The 24,847-nt window shown below is 42.4% G+C and overlaps 1 protein-coding gene across 1 annotated transcript in view; it reads right to left on the bottom strand.

The window, feature by feature from the left end:
* The window catches only part of CACNA1A (calcium voltage-gated channel subunit alpha1 A), a 220,110-nt gene that overhangs the window by 158,974 nt on the left and 36,289 nt on the right, over positions 1 to 24,847 (bottom strand). Inside the window, exons 2-5 of the mRNA XM_044454096.1 lie at positions 22,679 to 22,784; positions 22,080 to 22,219; positions 1,047 to 1,138; positions 126 to 278 (exon numbers count right to left, since the gene is read on the bottom strand). Of these exons, the coding sequence (XP_044310031.1) occupies positions 126 to 278; positions 1,047 to 1,138; positions 22,080 to 22,219; positions 22,679 to 22,784 (491 nt within the window). The remainder of the gene's footprint in view (positions 1 to 125; positions 279 to 1,046; positions 1,139 to 22,079; positions 22,220 to 22,678; positions 22,785 to 24,847) is intronic.

The following is a 24,847-nucleotide window of genomic DNA, read 5'->3' as shown; positions in this document are numbered from 1 at the left end:
TCATCTCCCAGGCCTCACTTTAATTTAGCAGATGTCTGCCCTGCCTGATACTTTCTGCCCAGCCTCAAAATAACTGGGACAGAGGAGGAGAGGAGACAGGGAAACAAAGATGCTCTTTTACCTACCTGTATGAATATCCTTGCAGGCGGTGTGAAATTTCCCCATATAAAATTCTAACCCTATGATTGCAAAAATAAGGATTGCAAAAAATAGGAGGAGGCCAATTTGTAGCAGAGGTATCATGGCCTTCATGATGGACTTGAGGACTACTTGTAAACCTGTAGGAAAAAGACAGAGGACAGAACGAGATCGTCAGAAAACGTCCACAAGCACACATAGCAGCATACATTACTGCTTCTCACCAGGGCTAGAAAGAGACCTGTCTTCTGCTCCCTGCTTTGGGCAACTTTCCCACCTCTTCTTTCTAAGCTGAGAGTTGCACCCTGTTTATGGGATTCAGAAGCAGCAAAGGTAAGACAGGGAGAGGAAACAGGTTCCCTATTCTCTATCAATATGCAGATAATTGATGTGTCCAGTTCTTTTATTGGTGAATAATTATCTGGAGAAAAAGTCAATTATGTATACTAAACAAGAAAAAAATCCTATAGAGAGAGTAGACCAGGGCAAAGAGTACTCAGGAAGATTAGTAAGAAGGGGTCATATCTTCCTGAGTTTAGAATTTCAGTAGATCCTCCAATGTCAATTTTTATAACCACTTTCTGTTGAATGAGGGATGCAATGGATATTTACTCAAAAGTTAGTTCCACTAGAAAATTATTGACTAGTTTTTATAAATTGTATCATTTATATTTCAAAAGATGTTCAGTGGGGTCACTCCTAGAATTTTTGTCTGGATTCCAAGGGCAGATAGCAGGGTAGAAGCTGCATTCCTTGTGGATGTTGGCTGTGGTGACAAGAAAGCCGTGATGCCACAAGGAGACAAGAAACAGTTTGTGTTGAAGTTGGTGCTTCAAAGAGGGTGGTTTGGCTATGTCACACCTGGTGCTTCAGAAAGGCTGTAGGTCACAAATGGGGGGCTAACTCACTTGGGATTCCCGACACTAGCTTTAGTGGCCGAAGTACACGAACTGCCCGCAGAGTCCGCAGGTCAAATTCAGTGCCAACTGTTGCCAAGATGCTGCAAGAGAAAAAGGAAGCATTGATACTGAGAACTTAAGCTTTCAACATAGCAAAGTAGGAAGACATGTGGCTTTTCCAATGAGATCTGAAAGCCAGACTGTCACCACTTGGAAAGGAAACTGGCCTTCCTAAAGCATGTTGACAAATTCATATTCCCATTCTTCTGAACATTAGGTCTCTGGGTGCATATAAAAAATTGTATTAATTTGCTGTAGAATAGAATAATTATCAGCAATAGCTACTTTCCTTGATTTTGTACCCACAATAACTAATAGAGTGTAGGTTTACCATTCTAACATTGAGGATTAATTGCATTAAAAGAGCTGGAAAAGAACCCATCCAAATGAGGCATCAATTACCTGTGGTTGTTAATAGTAGTCTCCTGTGTAAAAGCTAAGTATATGAAATTTTCCCATCAATTTGTTTCCATAACAGAACATTCCCCTTGCTAACAAAGATGCAGAACCAGTAAAAAAAAAAAAAACCAAACATGCACACACAACCTTGGTGACGGAGAGCCAAAGTAAGCAAGGCAGCAGTGGCTCACAGTGGGATGTCCCATTAAAAAAAAAGAAAAAATGCAAACACTGGCTTCAGGACAACCCAATTCAGATGAGCTCATTGCAGATAGAGGGAGAGAGGGAGGGCTGGGTTGGTGAACACATTTTATTGCTTCCCTTATGAAAGCCATGCTGCACAACCTTCTATTTGCCTGATTAAAGAAAACATATGTGCCCATTATAAGTATGGAGAATATGAAAGAACACAATGAATCTGTACTCCATTAGGCCGGACATGAGTATTTATGGACGCTTTCCCAAGAGAAAAACTTGACCCTGTCTACATGTGCACATGCTCCTTTATTTTATCTGTATGAAAATCATAAATTGTCCGTCATTTACACCTCTCTCTCTCAGAGCACACATGTGCATGCACACAAAGACATAAATATGAAAAGCAACTAGAAGATAAAAATCATATTATCGTTACTACTATTATTATTCCATTGCTTTCACATCCCGCCTTATTCCCTCTTTTGTGGTATCCAGGACAACTTCCATACGTAGCTCCATTTTATCTTCACAGTAACAGCCCTGTGAGGTAGGTTAGGCTGAGAATGAGTGAGTGGCCAAATTCTGTGTCCATAATCAAGTAAAGAAGTATTAGTATAGAGTGACCTATGCATGGTTTCAGTTGCCAGCTTTGTGGGCTACAAGCTGCGGCACTGTGTGATTATTTCTGAGGCTGTCTCTGAAATGAGGTGGTGGAACTGACGGCCTGAGGAAATGTCAGTGGCAACCCAGGGAATTTTATGGAGTGGAACTGAAGTGCTGGTCAGCAACCTCACTCACATCTCACAGTAGCCCTCCAAGAAAAATGATTTGTTGTCAGAGGGCATACATCCTGGCCAGTGATGCGCATATGCATGGCCAACATTGAAGCAGTTGGATCTACAACTACCTCAACCTAGGAGAAACCAGCCCTTAGTTTAAGTCCATTTCCCTGGGAAATCTGGCTGACCTCTCTACTTTCAGGCACAGATAGAGAGCATTCTGTAGGACTGGGCAATTTGTAACACCCCCCCCCCCCCCGATGTTTTGACATCTGAACCCTAACCTTAAACCAGCATTGACAATGGTGAAGGATGAGAGTTACTATAGGACAAAACTTCTAGCCTACCCTGCCATACCATTTAGATTTTCCTTTCAATAAATGTGTTGTGATAATCTCATATTTGCTTTGCATTTTGTCAATGCTCTTGTTTATTGTTTCACAGTTTTATTGCTATTGTTTGTATGACAGGTGAGCCACCTTGAAAATCCTCCTTCAGGATGGAATAGAGGTTATAAATATTAATACACAACAACATCTTCAGTTGCTTCCCCCCTGCCCAGTTTGGCAATCATCATTCTTTACAAATGGCTTGCACCCCAACTCTAACTAATTTTGTCCACTACTCTTTCCTAATAGCTGGGAATGATTCCAGGAATTTTGTCTACGATTGGTTTAATGCTAAAAAAAATAAGATGATGATCATTGTCACACTCTCTTCATTGTACTGTGATACTTCAGGATTCTGACAATTTTGGCAAGAGGTAAACACACCAGGTTTTCCCCATACATTGCACAAAGATATAGCAATCCTCTTAGCAACAACCTTTCGCTAATTAAGCAATCTTTCCCCTCAACCTTCTTTTTTGTCCTTTTCTAACTTAAAAGTGGTTGCATTTTAGAGGCTAGTAATTGTGTTGTAATGAGATCTCTTAGCTCTGGAATTAGAAGTTATTCTTGCTGTGTTCCTATCTTTTTTCTTGTGGTAATTAAAAGAGGAGTCAGATAGGCCTAGCGAACAACTCTGATTAGGAACCAGTTATCTAGTCTGGCCAGTGAATCAGCAATGGAGAGAGAAAAAGGTACATGTCACAATCTCAGACAGAAGGAAAGCGAGAGAGCTTCCAGAGACTAGGGTAGCACAATCTGTGAAATGTATGGCACATGGATTAAAAGGCAGCACTTAGCCTGGAATTCATATCACACTCTCGCATCACAAGATAAAGTGGTGTGGGATGGGAATTAGTTGCTAATTCCTCAACAGGAACTAGTTCTTACACTACATGGAGGCAGGGAAGGAAGACTGAAGAATTGTATTGGGCTTTCCACTGCACTTCTGCTATGATATGCGATGTCACACTTGCCAGTCTAACCCATTATGAGCGCCATGCATCCTTTGGGATGCACACATCTGGAATAAAAAGGCCGTGTATGTGAAATTCATTTATTCATTATATTTCTATACCATTCAATAGCCAAAGGTCTCTGGGTAGTTTACACAAATTAGAAACTGCAAAAATATGTTACACAACAGGCTGCATGAGCATATGCGCGCACAAGCATGGACGCACAGATGCACCTAATAATATTAACAAGCAACAATAAATCTAGAACCTGAATTAAAAACCTTGTCATATGCTGTCAAGTGCCTCAGAGGACAGTCTTAACCTGGCACTGAACAGATAACAGTGTTGGCAGCAAGACATATTACAGCAGAGCTTCCTACCATAAAGAGGCATCCTGCACGGACCCAGTGGAGGATCCATGTGATTAAGCATGATTTCAGTCTTACACATCCCTAGTTGAATCGGGAAAAATATCTCTATCTTTAAATATTCCAAGGCACTGAGAAAGGATCCAGCTGCTGGGCCTCCCAGTCTATTCTGTTACTGGCTTCCTTGCCCCACTCTTGCTTCCTCGCCCTTTTCGCTGTGGCTACTAAGGCAAGAGGACTGGGAAAGGAATGGCTGGGACTGCAGCAGCTGTATCCTATTATCATCAGCATCAGGGTACATGGTTCTTTACAGTGTGATGTAACAAAAGAGACAGGTCTCTGCTCTGAGGGGTTTACTATCTAGCATTTGAGGAAAGTGAAGAAAAAAGGAAAGCATGAGGTCAAATGGCTAAGAGACATACTTACACATAACCCAGTCTGCATGCATGTTAGCAGGAGCATTTCCGAATGTAGTGCATTTCCACTGTGGCAGCACATCGTGAGAGACGCTACTGCAATGGGCCATGTGTCAGAGCCATGCTGGCTCAACTATACTGGCAGAGGGGCCAAAACAGGACAGTACTTGAGGCTTTGGGGAAGAGAAAATACGCCAAACCCCATGTTTTTCTAGCCCCTGATCCCAGCTCCTACATTAGCTTAACATACCAGTGAAAGGAGTAGTGCAAGTTAAAAGTCTCCCACTGAACTTAATGGAGAGCCCAGTGCACTGCCCACCACCTCTCCCCACTCTGCTCACACCATGACACTGGACTATAGGAGTTCAGACCAACTACAGCCAATTACAGCATATCCATGCCAGTTTATTAAAGTGGGAAGCTGTAACTCCAAGGACAGAATGCACAGCATGGGTCTAGATCTTTCTGGCCTCCTGTCATGAACACATGGAATGAACATGAGGAGCCTATGGGGGAAAGTCACTTTGCACAGAAACCAAGCACTTTGTACCATCTGGCCCCAACAAATAGAGGGGAAGCAGATTTCTGACACTTGTCTTCTCAGGACCTTTACAAGTATCCACTTCAAGTTTCCATACACAAACACTCAGTAGGTGTTTTGTTCAGCCATCCCAACTGGAGAGGAACCAATGCACTTCACACAGGCAAGCAAAGGTAGGTGTGTGTGTTTGTGTGAAACCTCGAAGTATGAATGCTGCAACATTCTCTCCTCTCAACATTCTCCCTCAATCACTTTCCAAATATTGTCAACTGTATACTGGCAAAATTGCCTTGGCAAGACTGAATTATGTAATCCTCCCTCCCTCAGCAGCTAACAGCAGTGATTTCCACAGGGAAGGCGAGATGGTAGCCATAATGCCCTCCCACACACAGGTAACGTTCCTGTTGGTGAATGCCGGGCACTCCATTCCAGCCATGCTCCTGGCAGTCACACACCTATAATCATTTTGCCCTGCAGGATCACAGCCTGGCCAAGTGGAACAGAACAAACAGCCACTGCACACAGAGTTCTGTTACAATTGCATAAGGGATGCATATGGTAAATATTGAGACTCCACTCTCCTTCGCAACAGGGGAGAGAGGGAATAGGGACTGTCCATGAGCAAAATAAGAATCTACCTGTATTATTGATGGAGCTGTTAATGATGCACCTGCTTGCAGATGAGACACTGGGTGCACGTGGGGTTCAGTACTAATAGGAAGCTGTCATGGGTCATGCACTCACCCTGAGCTCTAGAATTTTGCTGGCTCAGATACATAACGGGGAGTGCAGGACAAGGTCAGGGCAGCAGTCAGGATGTCAAGTCAACATACTTGAGCACAACCTGACTCTGCTAGCATGAGTTTTAGACTAGAACATTGATTCCTGATAATGAGAGCGGTTGCTCTCCTATACAGAGAACAAAGCCATTTGAAAACTGCTTTTGCGTGGGTCTTGCCCCTTCTATGCTTTAGGGCACAGCACTTGATGCATTGCACAAATTGTTTCTGAGGTATTGGAGAGTGCAAACCAGGGGGTGATTGTTGTGCTGCTGCTGAACTCCAGGTGCTCTATTTCCTTTGACAGACTCTTTTGCCACACACGTGAATGTGCAGGCCTAAATCTACATTTAGCATTCTGTCTTGGCCAGATGATCAGAAATCAGACTAGAGGGGGGAGTATACTGAGTCAGATCTGAGACTGTAACAGAAGGAGATGGAACAAAATAGACTCAAGATATTATACAGAGGGCCATCCCTGTGCCACTTTTGAGAACTCTTCTCCTCATTAAATCCAGGTGAGAAAGTGGATGTGCTAAATCAGTGCCTTGGCACAGTAATGGACTGGATGAGGGCCAGTACGCTGAGATTCAATCCAGACAAGTGGAGCTAGTGTAAGTAGATAGTTCACTACTCAAGTGATATTCAACTTAATAATATATCAATAAGTTGATATTCAACTTATTCTAGACTCTAGAAGGTGTTGCTCTCCGCCTAAAGAATCAAGTGTGTAGTTTTGAGAAGTTCCTGGATGCAGCACTGTCACTAGAAACATGGGTGATTTGGCGATTCACCTTTTATTAACTTAGAGTGACACGCCAACTACATCCTCATTGGGACAGGGATAGCCTAGCTACGGTTATCCATGTTCTGCTGCCTTCTCAGTTGGGTTACTGCAATTTGTTATAATGTGGGGCTGCCTTTGAAAATGGTCTGCAAAATTCAGCAGGTCCAAAATAGGGCAGCAAGCTTGTTAATGGGGACTGATCAGCATGATCCTGGTAGGCCAGTAGCTTGCAATCTGCCCTGCAATAGCTGCCAGCCCATGTTGAGCCCCAATTAAAAGTGCAAGTATTAATGTTCAGAGTCCTAAATGACTTGGAACCTGGTTCCCTGAAGGACTTTCTCCTCCATATATACCTGCTTGGATCCCAAGATCTTCCTCAGCAGTCTTTCTGTCAGAGCCCTTGCCAAGGAAATTCAGGTGGGTAGCTACTAAGAAGAAGGCCTTTTCTGCCATGGTAACCTGGCTATGGAATAAACTTCTCATAGAGGCTTGACTTGCATCTACATTGCACTCTTTCTGGCTCCAGGTAAAGCCTTTATTTTCCCAGATATTTAAATTTCAGTTTGTTTTAAATCCTATATTGTATTTTAAAACTTTGTACTGCTGCTAGGTCTTACTGTAGTTTTTACTTCTATGTTGTACTGCAGTTTTAACCATTTAATTTTTTATACTCTATCTTATGTTGCATTTTCTGATTTAAATGGCTTTAAGTTGTTTTATTATTTATAGCTTCAGCTTTTGGGCAGTATAAAAAGGCTAGAAACAAATAAATCAATTTTGTCCTACCAATAATGTATTGTGAACTCATTTGATCTACACAAGGCATCAGTCTGAAATAGTGTTGTGCTAAGGGTCCCATGTACCATGCTGAAACCAGCCACAAGCAAGTATTCACAAGACACCAGCTGTTTCTCAGCCGCCTTGCATTTTTCTATTTTTAATGACACAATTATCAAGGCCATTAAGGCTATAGATACCTTTAAAATATGATCAACGGGAGAATATTTATAGTAGGGCTGGTGTTAAACAGCCTGCCCTGAAAAAGCTTTGGATGAAGTGATCATCACCTTGCCTTCAGTAGGAAAGGAAAAGGTGGTAACAGTGACTCCTGCATTATAAATCCACACATATCCCAAGTAATTAAGAAATAAAATTCTCATTTTACATAGCATATCATCCCTGAGAGAGATTATACAACATATAATCATACAACAAGAGGACACATAAGCAGAGTGGATTCAGGAGTGAAGTAGAGTAAATTTTTAAAGCTCTCTGTCCATTAACAGTGCTATATAACTGATCATAATGAAAACAGCAGCAGTGCTTTATCAGTGCCAAAATAAGCCTCTCTTAGGATGGAAAGATGAGGTTTTTCTGATGTAACAGTTCAAATTAGAAGAATGGTTTATCAGCTCAAGTTGGTGATCCTAAGTGCACTTACATGGAAAGCAGTTCTTGAAATAACGAGACTTGGTTATGGATGCACATACTTTGAATCTAGATGTAACTCTTTCTAGTGTCTATGGAAGCATTCCTTCCAATGCAGATAACAGATGGAAAGTCTGTGTGAGTGCATGTATGTGGAGCGGGGGTTATCAGGACTGCGGCAGGAAGGAAAGGGTGAAAAATAGCAACCTCACCTACAGTTCAGATTCTGATTGCTCTTTCTCCCTCATAGCTGCAAATAAAAGCTTCAGGCGATTTAAGGTGATGCATTTACCTGCTGTGTAATTTGGCCTCCATTTGCAAACAGAAATGAGCCTGAATAGAGCATGCTTCCTAGAGAGCTACAGCATTTTAGGTCAATCCCAATTCAGGCCCTCAGCCATTTGCAAGGTACCTGCTTTTTTTCTGCGGCTGATGGTAGGTCCTGGCCTGTGGATAAAGGGTCATCTGATTCATTCCTTTCAAGCTCTCAGTTTTGCCAGCTACTGCAAACTGCTTCATATGGGAAATGAGCCTAGGACTGTCATTTTTTCTCAGCATGGCAAAACTTATGTGCCTTGAAAAGGTGAATGGCAAGCATTAATAGGAGGGAAGATTTTTTGAAACATGTAGATGCAATGATGAGGAAAGCTTTACTTCATGAATTTCAATTAACTGTGCAACTTTCCAAGGCTATCTATCTGCAGTCCTAGGGAGTCACGACAACATTGGTGAAAGGTGGGGAGGAAAAGGGTCACGTTGAGACACGGAAGCTCCATTAATAAATACTGAAGTGTAGCACATTGCACATTGACACATGCATTGCTCTAATCAGGTTATCTTTACTGGCATTAGAAATAGGCAGCCTCTGCAAACAATTAGTTGTCTGAAACACAAAGGTCACCTACTTCCACAGAGGTAGCCCTGCTAGTCTTTTAAGGCATCCTTTCTCAAATAATGGCCCCAATAGTTTTATCCAGCATGGCAACTTTGGCTCATGATGATGGGAACTGTAGTCCAATTTGTCTGGATAGCACCAGATTGGGGAAGGCTTCATAAAGGTACCACTTGGTTTTCCTTAATTACTGACGTAGTGGACCCTGCTTAGAATGTCAATAGCTATTTACCACTTTGTATCCATAATCTCCAAATATACTAGAGACAAAAAGCTCAGTTATGTCACTATTCACACATAATAGGTGGCACCCTTCCTTCAACAAGATTAAACATCATGCTTGCTAAAGCAGTGTGGCAGGCAGCCCTGAATGCCTCTGTCAAATACTATACATGTTTCCAAGTTTTCCCCAAGGTCATGAGAATTAGGAATTTGCTATTTTAAAACAAAAACGGCAATTCTCAGGGTGCCAAATGTTGTGCTAGAAACCAGACTGTTTGCTTCTGACATGAAACTGCAGGTGTACAAATAGTACCATCCCAATTATTTCTCAGATGGATGAAATACCATAGATGTTCATGTTTGTTACTGTATGGCAATTTAAATAGCATTTTCAACTGTACAAAATGCTTTACATAGTACATTAAATGGATATGTATGTGTGGTGTAATGATTAGGAATGTGGGACTGGGACTCAGGAGATGTGGGATCCAGTCCCCACTCAGCCATGGAGCTTGCTGGGTGACTTTGGGCTCAGCACGAACACTCAGCACAACCTACCTCACAAGGCTGTTGTAAGGAGAAGAGAGACAGGAAGAGAAGAGTTATGAAAGCCACCCTAAGCTCCTTGAAAGGAAAAAAGGCGGGATATAAATATAACAAATAAAAAGATGATCCTAACAGGACAGTATAATTACAGTCATATTGCAGCTGGGGACTGTGACTGAGAATTAATGCCTTCCCTCAAACCAACTAGCAAATCCATGGCAGAAGATCAAAGCTAGGATCTTCTTGATTTACAGTCCAAGTTTCTTAGCCAGAAGACCAATCCCAGCACCTGACATCCTTAGGCAGCCTCCAAAGCCCTTGTACCCAACAAGGCCCACTGGCATGGATTCCTTCCCTAAGACACTTGCACTGCCATTTTACATTTCCTGCCAACACCCCAGAATGTCTGATTTTGTGTCTTCCTGGAGCACTGTGGAAAATATAAAATGGTGGCTTCCAGCTGCCTGCAGCTGCCACAATGGGGCCCACAGAGTGTGTCATACCTAATTAGTGTTAAGGCATATGCCAGCTTTCTGACTGACTCAGTGTCTAACTAAGAAGGGTAGTAGCCTTCCTTCATTTGCACTGGACGAGGCACCCACCAAAATCAGCCAAAAAACTGGATAACAGGAAAAGAAATGAAGGTTCTGTTCACTGCTTAAGAAAACCATAGTGTACAAGTAAACTAATATACAATCCATTTCTGAGATTTCATATTATGATTTGCATTGCTCCCTCTTTTTAGCTATCTTCTCTTTCCTTATTCACTTTGTATAACTGAGCATTATGCCACATTTAATTTCTAACTGTTATTTTCCAAGGCAACATGGACCTACCTCAAGAACTCTTGGGTGACATATCAATGCACATAAGTCCTTTCACTAGGCTACACCAAATAAGGACACGAAAAGTCTTGCCATGATTGGTTATAAAGCAGTGAAGTGAACAATTCTTAACAGGCCAGATTTTTCAGAATAAATTTATAGCTGACCTTTTAGGGAAGATATTTACCCACAGACGATGCATCCTAGAGCAATTCCCCCGAGACTGTGCAACGGAATAGAAAAAGCTGCCTTAGTCATATGAACTCAGGCACTCGATCCATCTAATGCAACGCTGCCTACACTGACTAGGCAGGGGGTCTCCGGGGTTTCAGGCAGGAGCCTTTCCCACCCTTGATTTGGAAATCTTTTGCATGCACAGCATGCTCTGTGCTACTGAACTATGAAAACTAGACCCTGGGGTAATACAGTCTGCATGTCAGAATTAGGACATGCCAATTTTCTCAGAAACAAAGAATGGGTGGGGACGGTGCAACACAGGTGGTCAGGACCCTGAATCAGATTGCTGACTCTTCCTGATACCCATGAACTTGTCCCAAGGTACCAAAGAAAGACAGTTGGGAAGAAATTTTTAGGAAGTGGTGGGTTTGGGGAGCAAAATTACAGGTCAAGAAAGGATCAGCACACTTTCTACTGAACCACATTGCATTTAAAATGGTCCACTTCCCAACTCTCTTTTCTACAGTAATTTGCCACAACCTTCATTTTAGCACATGACCGATAATTCTCCAAAGAATGCTGCTTGAAATCTGCTTTTAGAATCCTGGAGCAAGTAGCAGAAAATTAGTTTGGTAGAATAGTTTATACACATCTTTCCCACTAAGGGGCATAATTGGGTTGCAAGTATCCCCCAGAAAAGATAGCAGCTGCAGTGCAGCTGATGGAACCATATGTAGCTGAATGCATTACAGAAATCTCTGGCATGGGGAAGAGATACAACAGCAAACAGGAAAACATAATAGGAAATAATGCATGGCCTTAAACAATAGGAAGAAATTAACAAAAGCTTCAGACATTGTTATTTCTATCCTACCCTTTCAATTCCATATGAGATCTATGGTATGGCTTTCTTACAACATCCCCAAAATGAACGAGAACACAATAAAATCAATCAACCAGCAATTAAAATGTTTATTTCTTAAGTATGATCATTTTGATACTGTATTCTCAAATAAATAACAGATTTTGATGTTATTACCATTTTATGTGCGGGGGAGCACTGATCAACAGTGAATTGCCCACGTTGCCCACCAAATTTAGAGCGACTTGGAACTGAGAGAGTCCACATCCAGGTCCAATGCCCTTTATTCAAGATAAATAAAGGCACCTCATCACTTTCCTTTCTTCGCAATATTTTATTTTAAAAGCCCAAAGCAGTCCTTGCTCATTTTACAAGGTGGTGCAGAAACTGTAGTCCAGCTTGGGTGAGGGGTCTTACTTAAATGTGCAACAGTATTCCGAAATTCAGGATTCTATTGTGTACCCTTATAAGTGGTTACCATGAGGCTGTGTACTACAGAAACATAACCCAAAATAAGCAGCAAAGGCATATGGGACATGTTAGATTCTGATTCCTCTCAACGTGCACTCGGGTTGTTACGTTTCCTATTGTTCTACTGTTTTAAGATTTGTTGTTGCTGTTGTTGTTGTAAGCTGCCGAATGAGAAATAACAATATCCACCCTTAGAAATCTGAAGGGCCTTAGTAGCAGAGGGGGCAGATGAGGGTGTGTACTGATGGCAGACATCCCTTGTCTTCTCCCAAACTCTACAAAATTTTGGGCAGCAAATATGTCCAGTAACAGAGAGCAGCAGCATGCCTGCGCTAGCCCTGAGCCTAGGCAACTGGCTTTTATTCAGCCAACATGAGGAGCTGTCTGTAAAAGTGACCTTGATGGGGGAGGGAGGGGGGAGGCAGGCACATGCTGGCAGCACTGCATTGGTCACTTCAGGGGCTTTCCACTTTGTGCCCTCCCAATTTTCTCCCTTTCCCCTCACTTTTTCACCTTATATGATTCAGAGGGAAAGAAATTAGTCTTCCTCTGAAACAATTAAGCCAGAGAGGGAATAATTAAAACCCAAAGAATATTTTTGGTGCGCTGTTTCAGTCCCTTTTCCTCACCCAACAGTCACTTTAGACCTTCACTTTGTCCCTAAATGATCCATGGGGGGTGGGGGGTATTGGTGTTTGTGGCATGTTACTTCTGAGACCAACTGTCCTCCCAACCTTTGTTATATAAGGGTGGGAGAATGCTTTCTTGGACCACAGTCCATCTCCTCTAGTAATCTATTCATTGTGGGGGAAAGCTGTGCAGGATAGGGAGGAAAGTAGGGGAGTGTTATCTACACACACACACACACACACACACACACACACAGAGAGAGAGAGAGAGAGAGAGAGAGAGAGAGAGAGAGAGAGAGAGAGAATGAGAATGAATTCCTTACAGGTTCCCACTTTCTTTTCTATGAGTCACTGCAACCACTATTAACCATTGCAGGAATGATTCCCAATTGTCTCTAAAATCCGGAGACTGAAGCTACAGTCTGGGGCCAGATAGAAATTCTGTTTGAGAAGGAGGAAAGGAAAATCATTTCGCTGTGATTCCTTTGACTCATCAGCTATGCTGCAATACAAAAAGCCATGATCTAGATTCCCAGAAATACACAGCATAAAGCCTAGCCTCTTTTGGCTACAGATCCAGCGCTGGAAGGAACATGCAGGGGGAGGGCAACTGAGGTTAAATGCAAGATGGAACTATGAATTTCAGAGAAAAGAAATAAATGTTTTCACACACCTGGGGAACGGTTATGCTGTTCACAGTGCCAGTTCAAAGTATCTGTAATGCACACCTGACCTGCTGCATCTGAACTGCTGAAATTCTACAGAAATCTGTGTATGCTTGATGTGGCCCAGAACTGGTTGTAAAGAGAGGGAAATATTTCCCTGCTTTAATTACTCTCATTATAGGAAGGATATTTGCATGGCTATTGTGTGAATCAAACATCTTTTCTCCTACTTCAAAACAAGACATTTGGGTTGGGAGGTTTTTCCTTTCTATTTCCCCCCCTTGAAGTAGAAGCTGTGCAAATAGCAACACAAAGCCCCAATAGTCATTATCATGAACAATTACCAAATAAACAAGAAGCAAGCATGATTGCATATTGTGCAACAGTAGTTTGAGGTTGCTGTTATTTTTAACTTTTCCTTAATTTCCACAATTGCACAAAAATACTCTCTGTGGTGTGGAAAAAATACAGCAAAGAAAAATACATAGCTGAACATTTTCAGTCACATACAGAGAAATATTTAGTGAGGTCAGTATCTGGAGGGCTGTACAGAAGATACAGGTTATATGCATCTTTTGGGAGCCAAACAATCCCAGCACAGCCTGTGATCATCTCACTTTGGCCAGGAATAGAACATCCCAAGAAGTGTGCTGGGATTGATTAATAGGTCTTGGGTCGACAGAGGCTACTTCTGGGCCTGCAGTCTATCTCAAATTAGTTTAGAGTACACTAGTACAGGATGGGAGATGGAAAACTAATTTCCAAGGGATTCTGCAAATCTTCCTCATTATGGGAGCAGTGGAGCTTGCTTAACACACACAACACACACAGACATTACAGGTTAGTCTGAAGAAGAAGGAAGACTTTGCAGACAGTAGCTGCTGTAGGCACTGTCAAGTAATACTGGATGCTTATGCTGAGATGAATTTCCCTTTTCAGGAGTGAATGGGTCAGGTAGCAGGAACTAGGACTGCAGTGGATGTTCTCCAGTCGAGGAAACCAGATACATTTTCAAAAAGGAAATAGCCACTATTATACATCACATAGGATCCATCTATTGGGTAGGGATTTGACGACCGCCAGAAAACCAGTAGCTGAATGTCACAGGAGTAGTCAACTTTCTCTCCCTCTCCACGTCCCTTGGCTGAGCAACAGGAGCTTTGGCCTTGACCAGACAAATGCATGGGTGCTATCCTTACATGACTGTAAAACATGGCAGAACAATGCACAAATGAATTGGAATAGAATTGGGGCAAAAGCATGTGCATTGGCCAGATAGTCCCCATCCCTACTTGATAACCAGAGTTTTCTTTGCCTCACATGCTCTCTGTGCTACTGGGTTCAATCCTCCATTTTTATTTCCTGCATTTCTCCTCTGCTACAACAAGCTACCTAAATGCCTAATCTGTGGCTGCCTTGCCTGCTGTCTTTGCTGCCTCATTTGACTGGATCCCTCAAGCATAACTCCTAGAGCGGACCTGTACACTAGACTAGTCTTGCTGTCCTATTTCCTCACCCACGCACTTGCGGCTACTGGCCTGGTCCTGCCGGTACCCAAGTGGGCTCATCCTAAACATATGTTTATTTGGCCACAATCCTTTCACAACTGGCAAGACAACTCCAGCTCATTCCATTACTCCCATCAACTGACGTGTGAGAAGCACTGCTGCCTGCAGATGAGCCTGCTTCTGTCCTGCCAGAAGGGCCCTTCCCATTTACTGGATCTCCATAGCAACTGGTCCTTTCCCATTCACAGTCTCCACAGTTACCTTCCTATGCTCATTCATGCTGGTTGCCTCGGCAACAGGACTCATCTCATTGATATAAGCTGCCAACTCTCTGCGTGTGCGTGCGCATGCATGTGTGTGCATGGGGTGTGTCTGTATATATAATCTAAGCACTGGTTTGAAGAACAGGGACAAATGATCTGCATCTGCAACTCAAGAAGGTGGCCTTGGGAGGGCAACTGGAGACATTTTACTGATGGAAATAATATGAGAATTTTGGAGTGAGTGAGTCTGATAATCCATATAAAAACTATTTAACCAAATGTAATGTCTTTGTGAAGCCAATTTGGACATAAAATCCAGAAACTATGGTTTACGTGTTGGCTTCAAGCTTTCAGTTCCTCCACTCCCAATCTACTCCTGCTTGCAAACTCCTGTTCCCCTCCTCTTGTCCTGGTTGAAACATTGTATGGTTTGCTGTTGCATCCAGAAAAAAGGTAATAAATGTGAAAAAATACTCAGGTTGAGGACAGAAGCACTTCCTGATCTAGGCATGGAGGTGGTGGAAAGGGAACTGTGGGAATGGGTGGGAGCCCCTCTCATGGGTACAAGGAAGAGGAAAAGGGGAGCTCCTGCCCAAAATAACATTTAGCTGTACTGATGACAGACTCCACGCAGGTGCAAAGCCCATGTGTGTGATGCACAGAGACCACAAAGAAAAACTGGAGTTTCTATTGATTCTTGCTTTGCTTCTAAGCCCAGTTCAAACTGGCACTGACTTTTACTGATAGTCTGGGACGAAGTTACTTAAAGGACTACCAAGACCGTATGAAGGCTTAGGCATTGAGATCAGCTTCAAAGGCCTGCTGTTGTGTCCCACCAGGCACAAGAGACAGGGCCTTCTTGTGGTGGCCTCATATTTATGGTTCTCTCCCCCTAGTGATACAATTAATTCTTTCTTTTTATGGCAGGTCCTAAATATATTTATGTTATTCTTCACAGCAGTGTTTTTAGTATCACAGTAGAATTGCTGACTTGATATGTAGCTGGGTTTATTGCTCCTTTTATTATTTTTCTTGGGGGCTTTAATGTTAATATTTTAATGTTACATTTTACCATTAATTGTGGTCCTTGTTTTAATATGATGTATTATACACTACTTTGGAGAAGCACTGTTAAAAGTGGTGTATACATTTCTCTAATAAATAAATATGCCTGATCCAAGAAATGATGGAAAGAGTATGAATAGTAAAAAGGGAGTGCATGACTCAAAGGCACAGACTTGACGAACAAGTCGAAACTGGTCTATGGCAGTTTACCCCTCATGATTGATTGAAGCGCTGAAGATACATTAACAATGGAAAGTACACTCTTTAATTATTAGTTTCCAACAGCAACATATGCAAGATGTGTATCCTCATTCAAACCCCACTGCAGCCTGCACGGCACAGGAAATAGCCTTTGTCATGTGCCTATCTTGGGTGAAGTGAGGACATCAGCAGGAAGGAGAACAGCATGCACGTGTAGGAGGGGTTTTTTGTGGGGGAGGTTAGTATGAACATTGTGATTTTTAATTTTGTGTCTTTGTTGTAAGAGGCCTCAAGTTTCAGAATGGCAGATATGAATGTTTTAAATAAAGAAATAAATAAGAGACATCATCTTTAGGATCATCTCCTACATCTCCTCCTCAAGCTCCTACACATATACAAAAATGCATGATCATCTTCACAGAGAAATGTGTAAAAACAGAGGCTCTCTTTTCTTCATTTCCTTTTTAAATAAAAAAGCATTCTATGCACTTATGGTGTCCACATTTGGCAAGCTGTCACTCCCATTATGATTCCATGCTCCATTTGCAGACAGGAAGAACTATCCAGACATGCCCTACAAGCAGGTGTGATCAGTGGTTTCTATTATCCAGCTCTCTGGATGATGGCTGCAGCAGGCAAAAGTGTGCTACAGAAAATTTTGTTTTGTTTAGACAAGAAATTGTATTTGTATTAAGTCTTGCACGCAGCAAGCACTTTTCCTCAGTAACTCCATTAATAATAGTGTCCTTCGCCCTGTGCCTCTTTCATTCTTAAAAGATCAGCTGCTCCGTTAACTACCCAATTCTCATGGATGATATGTTATCCTTACACAGTGTCCCTACAGGCAAACGGCGACTGGGGGATAGCTCAAAGGCCTATCCCCCAGCAAATTTTTGCCCTGTCAATTTTTGCCAAATTTTCAATCTGCTATCCCTCAAAAAAAGGCCTCACTACCCTGAGTCACAGAAAGCTCTTCCAGAGATTCACTACCTAGAATACCACCTATCTCTACTAGGAATAGGAAAGGAATCAGAATGATACAGACATGCTCGGGCACCAAACAGATTTACGACAGAAGAATCATCAGAGTTTTTCTTTTTAATGTCACTATGTTATTTTTGAGGCTCTAGTCAGGAGTCAAATTTTTTGTCCACCGTGGTAGGTGAGGTGGTCACTACCTTCTTGGAACAACAGTGGTGGCTGGGGATTGTCTCTGTACCCTTCCCAGTTCCAAGACTGTTTGGAAGAAAGAGACCATGCTGGAGACTTCTTTGTCCATTGTGTTTCTGAGGGCAACACATGGCCAGGGAAGCCCCTGTCAACCTTGGAAGCTGCTGATTGTCCCACCCTGAGCTCCAGTAGGACCATTTTGTAAAATCAGGGAGTAAAAGCAGTGGAAGCACAAGCTTGGAGCTGGACCCCAAAGCCAGCCAGAACATGGTGAGATCTTGGTTGGAGTATTTAAGGTACTCCCCATTCATGAATGCATGATGTTGACCAGGAAAGATTTTCATTCTTGTCTTTTCAATTATGTTGTTTTCTCAAATATTTATACAAATTTATCTGTATGCCCTTAACTTTAGGCAGTTATGTTCAGGGCAGTGGTCTTCAACTGGACCCATAATAGTGAGGTTGCAGGGTGCTCAAAGTCACATTGGGCACACATATACGTGCATCAAGTCATACCTGTGGAATGGCCCCTCAAGAAACACATTTATCTTGTCTCTAAGGCACACACTTGTGTGTGCACATGCCTGCATGCATGCACACACATATTAAAGCATGTACATACTATGTACATGGAACATAACTGTATAATGCTTATCGTGGGAAAACCAAATGTTCACAAAAAGAGGAATAAGCAGAGAGTGCTGTACTCAGGCATGCATATGGGTGCAGTCGCACATTGAAATCTAGCCACAAAACAATTGCTTCTATCGAAATCCTGCTCTTACAATTTGTCATTGGAGTCTGTGGCCTGAAGGTCCGCCCACCTAGCTACTTGCCAGCAGAAGTGGCAGGAAATCTCCTTTGCCATCCCCACTTCCTCCCTGCCTTTTTACCATTCAGGCTGTGCGGGCAGGCTGAGGTTCCTTCAGCATTCAGGACACGTCTGGAAAGCTCCTTAAGTAATAGTGCAGGGAGGACTCCCTAATCAAGAAGCACATTCTGTCTGGCATACCAATGAGCTGCACCGTGCTAGGGATGCAGCAGTTGGAGCGTGGCAGGAATTTTGAACCTTCTTGAGTGCTGTGTGTGTGAAGAAGTCCTCAGGGAGTTTTGAATGGGAACAGATATCCAAGCATATGACCCCGCCACACACACACACACACACACACACACACACACACACACACAAAGCCTGCTTTCTGAACTGGTACAATCCAGGGACATTACCTGAACGTGTGGATCAGCTCTTGAGCTCTGAAACTGACAGAAGCAGGACATCCATGCGTTTGCACTAGTACCTCTTTGTCGGTGGAAACAGCTTCCTATGAGAAAAGCCTTGGGGACTCTGCACTTTCTCTTAAAAGCCTTGTGAATAGATCTAGCTGCTTAACCTGCAGAACACCCCACAACAGGTCTTTGGGATTCTGTGAATCAACCTTTGCATGGTCCATTTGATTGCACTCTTGAAACACATCCACCAACCTAGCAGTAAGCCGAGAACCTGCCTAAAATGATGTAAGGAGGCACTGACTGATGTGATGACCCATGTCTTTACTTACAAGGGATCACCAGGGATATGCAGGAGGAGAAGGCAGGGCTGCTGCTGCCCTTGGTGGAAGCCACACATCCCTTGTAACATTTCTTTCAGCCCTTAACCGTCACATTCTGTTTTTCATTTCGCTCAAAGTATGCAACAAGAGTAAAAATATTGTGTTCATTTTCAGCCCCAGGCATTCCTGTAATGTGTAGTACCATAGTCATACTTCCTTTTCAGAAGCTTGAAAACTCCATGGTGGCACTGAATAAAAACACAATGAGCCACCAAGGACCCACCCCTGACACTCCAAACTACACAGAAGAAATTTAACTGATTTCCTGTGCAGGAAGCAGCCACACCAGCCCTGAAAATGTGGGAAGCAGCCTTTGCACTGGCTTCGGGCTGTGATAACTATTCTCAGTGAGAAGCCATAGGCTGACAAGGCACAATGCAAGGCTTCTCCATCCATGCTTTTTTCATCTGTGTGCCCAAACTCCAGACCCACCATCGTGGGGAGAAATGGCAGTGTGAAACAGGCGGTGCAGATAACCATTCATTTCTGTAATTGTAGCAGCACTTTTTCCCAATATCACAATCACAGGAATTGCTACTGTACTAAGTACTGCCAACTTTACTGCAATATTTTTCCATGCTTGTGCAACCCCGGGGATTCCTTAGGCTGCTAATTTGGTGGGAAAAATTCCTGAATGAACTGGCCTTCAGACATGAGACCCTAGGAAGGATGCAAAGACAATTTTACTTTCAGGTTCATTATGGACAATGTAATAGACTGAGTTGATGCAATCTCGTTAAGCCCAATCAGAATTGGTGGGACTGGATCTCAGTTTCAAACTCCCTGGGCTGCATCCCTCTGCCAAGCCACAACCCTTCTCATGCTATCATTATCCTTATGTCAGGACATTCAAAACAATCAAACTATCACATGTCCACAGTATGCCAAGAAAACATGATGTAAATATCAAGGGGCTGAGAAAAATGGCAAACTGGATGGTATTGTGAAAATGGGAACAGCACTAATTTCTTGGGATTTTCTTTAATAACATACTCTCTCTCCAATCTGGGTTAAAAATAGATTCTAAAAATCTTGTTTCAAGAGCTTCCAGATACTCTGCAAATAATTGTTCACAGGGCAACACAGAGAAGGAAGCAGAAAAAGCAAACTCAGAACAGGGCAATTGTCCCATGTAACTTGAGTGTCAGCTCCCCGGGGTTACAGTTTTTGACATCATTATTGATCTTTGTTATAGTACTTTTCACTGCAAAATGCATTATTTTTATTATTGCTATTAATATTATTTCATCTAAAGAACCTTGTGAAAGTTGTGAATACTGACTTGCATGAAGCTACCTAACAAGCTTCATAACTGAGGTCGGATTTGAACCTGGGTTTCCCTGGACAAAACCTGATCTTACCTAGAAATAGAGGACCTAGGCTACGAAGAGAGAAAACATTTTCAAGTTTCTTTCAAAGAGGACCCAAACCATCCAACTGGAAATATGGGTTTTATATGGGCTATAGTCCCTCAGATTAACATACTATCCATGGAGTTTTCTCTGATGTCTAGAAGCTATTCTCAAATCTAAGAACATCACAATAAATGAAAGTCTGGGTGGGTGTTGAGAACACTCCATCACCAAAAACATCTTTGTTTCAAGGGAAAAAAGGGCTTTTGTTCTCATCTCAAGATATGAGCAGGCTGGGAAGCAGCAGGAAGCAAGCTTTGCAAACTAGGAAAGTGTGAGGACACAGCATTGCAGACATGATGTACCTGTTTGTTACACACAGATCCAAAATGCCGTGTTCATGTGCCAACCTTAAAATTGTGGGTGTTCAAGAAAATTACGATATCAAAAAACTGCATCTATATGAACTTACACATATAAAAAGCAAGATGGGATCAGGCTAGTTTAGTGGCAGAGTTGAGGAACAACTTATCCCAAAACCCTCTGCCTGCTGTTCTAGGGATGAAGAGAGATGCAGCATCTTAGGAGTGGGACAGGAAGAGGGCAAGTTTGAAAGCACCCTCACAACATTTATTATTATTATTACATTTTTTATACTGCCCATAGCCAAAGCTCTCTAGGCAGTTGACAGCAATAATCATAGACTCATACACTCAGGTCACCCATCCCACTTCTGCCCAGGCCTGACCCTGCTTAGCTTCCAAGATTAGGCAGGATCAGGCACTTCAGGCTACATGGAAGCTACAAATGTACCTTTTTGTACAGTGGGCAAACTCTAAAAGAACAGGTTCTGCACGTTTTCAATAAGAGTTAATTTATTTAAACTGGGAAAAATAACTGAATGACAGGATAGGCGCATTTTCATTATCCAAAGTTAATAGTAAATAAAATAAATGAAAGACAGCAGTAGAATGCACTTATTTGCTAGAAATGGTATTCTCAGCAACACATTTCCACCACCTCCAGAAGAGTTCTGCAACTGTTTTTGAAGCACCTGCATCTTTTAAAGAGATGGATGATTGTACAAACACATAGATGCAGATTCCAAGTTTTTAAAGGAGGACAGCCTGGCTGAAGTTCAAATGAAAGTGTATGATTGATGGCTGAACCAGCATCCAACTTGCTGGAACATGTGCATGTAAGGCAACACATGATGTCTAGATCATAGTGCAGGTGAAGGGCATGCTGTGATATTGACTGTCTTCAGTCTAAGCTGCTACTCATTAGAACAGGAATCCAAACCAGAAGCTCTTGTGCCAAACCTACCTATCCTCTTTCAAAGTACTTTGCCCTTTCCTTTCCTTCCACACCAGAAAACAGAACCGAAGCGTTCAGGCTCCTTTCTCAGGCCTGTCACTGCCCAATGATCACAGACTAACCAAACGGAAAGCAAACAAGAACTGAGTTTAAAGAACAAATACTCACCCTGTGAGAACCACCACAAAGTCCATCACATTCCAGCCATTCCTTAGGTAGGAGCCTTTGTGGAAAGCAAATCCTAAGGCAATAATTTTAATTCCAGCCTCGAAACAAAAGATTCCAATGAAGTATGGTTCTGTGTCATCCTAAGGAGGCATGCATAAGGAAAAAATAGGTGTAGTTATTGCTTTTTTATCCATCCTTCTTCCCAGAAGCTCAGAACACCAATGTTTCTGGACTGCTGGTCATGCCAGCAGGTACTTCTGGGAGGTGAAAGTTCAAAATATCTAGGGATCTCCCTTTTGTTCACCCTTGCCTTTGTAAACAGGTTTTCTGCAGGTCCCCTGACCAGGAATCCAGTAGACACTGTGACGCTCCTCTGCTACCCTGGACTCCAGAAAAACTGCTGGGCTCAGGCTCTAGCTTCACTCCTCCATCCTAACTATGCACCAGAATTTTTGAGCTGGCTATTTTAGCTCCACATTACAGGGTGAAATGAGTGGGGAAACACAAAGCATAATGCTGTAGGGTCAAGTTTACTGTACCTCTGAGACCGTGTTTGGTTCTGCCCTAAAACCATTTCAGAAGAAGGGAATTCTACTCACCAACCGCTCTGACATCGGCGTCTTGTCTCCATCAGGCAGATGCTGCTCCAGAGCAAGGACAATGCAGTTTGCTATGATAGTTGCTAAAATCATGTATTCAAAAGGAGTGAGGCAACGTTAAGGAATGTTTCACATACAGGTGTACCTTACGGATGTGGTCAAAGCAAAGAGCCCTCCCAGGATTCCCCACCCCTCTAGCCAATGTGGTCTATCTTGGATTAGATACGCCTTAAGAGATACTAACATCCTTTAGCTTGGCATGCTTCACTTATGCAGAAGAGAGTAGCTTCATAATCAAATCTGTGCCCTGGTCAGCGTCACTCTTTTCATCAGATTTACAGGCAAGGAGAATGTGAACACAGATTTAAGTCCTATGTAAAACAGCATAACAGATGGAGAACATGCTGGATCAAAGCAACTAGATTCAGCTAGGAACAAATGACACTCTATGCTCTAGTGGGAGGAGGTGGCTCCAGTCCCCAAAACACTGCAGACATTTCTTGACAAAGGGCCCTACTGAGTGAGTCAATATATATAAGAGATCATACTACACCATGCAAAACCAGTGTTGCCATAAGCTTGCTAGGGAACTGCAGGCAATCCTGACTCTCCGGTGGACATATCTGCTTGATACCTTACGTGCTTGTTTCATACAAAGCTGATATTTCTTGATATTCACTTGAAAAAGTAATAAATGAAACAAGCTTACTGCTCTTTATCCAAGCACTAAGAGGAAGCCATGGCATGACACCTCAGTGTGCAGCGCGATATGCTCACCGATCACAGCCTTGTACCAACCATATCACCGGAAATGTGGCTCATTATACACGTTGGCATGTAAGAAGGTAAGAAAGGCAAACCATCCATCCAGGTCAGCACTCCATTCACAGGGTGGCAAACCAGCTGCCCACAGGATGTCTCAAGCAGGATGGGGGCAAGTCTCCACCTGCCCACGTTCCTCAGCAACTGCTCTATGTAGGCAGGCCACCTCTGATAGCAGAGGTACCACATGGCCAGCAACACTAGTAGCCATTGACAACTTCCTCCTCCATAGATATTAAATATATTAAATATTAATCTTCAAACCTTTGTGACATGAGTATAACATAACATTAAAGGCTAAACTAATTACAGCTTGTCCAAAATCTGTCAAGATCTTCTTTGTTCCAAGGGAAATTTTGATCATTGCAGTCACTTAGCTTATTTTCCTGAGTGCTACACCAAATCACTACTTAATCAAAATACATAATTTCAAGAACATCTGAATTGCTTTGGCATGCCACAGAAAACATTCTTCAGCCATCATACCACTAGATTTGCCACCTGATTTGGAATCAAATCATTTAGCCTCTCCTGATTCATGATTCCCAAATCCTGACATCCATTCCAAGCTTTATTAAGAGTGAATCCCACTTAGAGAACTCACAGAGCTGAAACATTGTGTATTCCCAAAATACAGAATCCTTTGGGAAGCAAAAGGCATAGAAACCAGAAAAAGAAAGCACTACAAGCCCACATGCTACTATTTCCTGATTTATCATCCATATATACTCGGATTTATATAACTGTATTTAATTCTTTATTACATTTTATCTCACAGTAACCTTTTAAAATTGATCTTTCCCCTTTCACAGCATTAATTTCTACAAATATTGGAAGTTCTAGAGAAAACTTTCAAATTACAACTTCTTTGAAGAAATTTACTCAATACAGTAAACAACAAAGAGAACAAGAATAATGGGGTTACAATCTGAGCTTAATTAACTTAAAAAATCACCCTGATACCCTATTTGTGCCACATATGTATAAAAACCTTATCTCTGATTAAGAACTCCAGTTAATACATAGGAAACTGAAGGGCTTCTGTGACTTGCTGCCGGTTTGTTCCCACAGTTGTAATGAATGTGAATTTTGCAGCTCTTAGTCTAGACTTCTCATGCTTGACCTCAACCTCTTTAAACATCATCTAGAGAAAGACTGGAAGGGTCAGTGCCACTGTCACAGATCCAAAGAGGAGGAGAGCCATTGGCCCAGTGCCATTCAAGAACCCTGCAGCAAAAGCTGAGAACAGGATGCTCAGATTCTTGCTCTTGCTGCAAGTCACTCCTGTTCCCCCACCCCGTTTTTCCCAGATAGAACAGAAGCAGGATTTTCTTGAGAGCTAGCTGT

The sequence above is a fragment of the Varanus komodoensis genome, unplaced genomic scaffold, assembly GCF_004798865.1.
Source record: "Varanus komodoensis strain SLA01 unplaced genomic scaffold, ASM479886v1 scaffold7_1, whole genome shotgun sequence".
Lineage (NCBI taxonomy): Eukaryota > Metazoa > Chordata > Lepidosauria > Squamata > Varanidae > Varanus > Varanus komodoensis.
The sequence above is the reverse complement of the archived record's forward strand: the minus strand, read 5'-3'. Positions and strand labels throughout refer to the sequence as shown.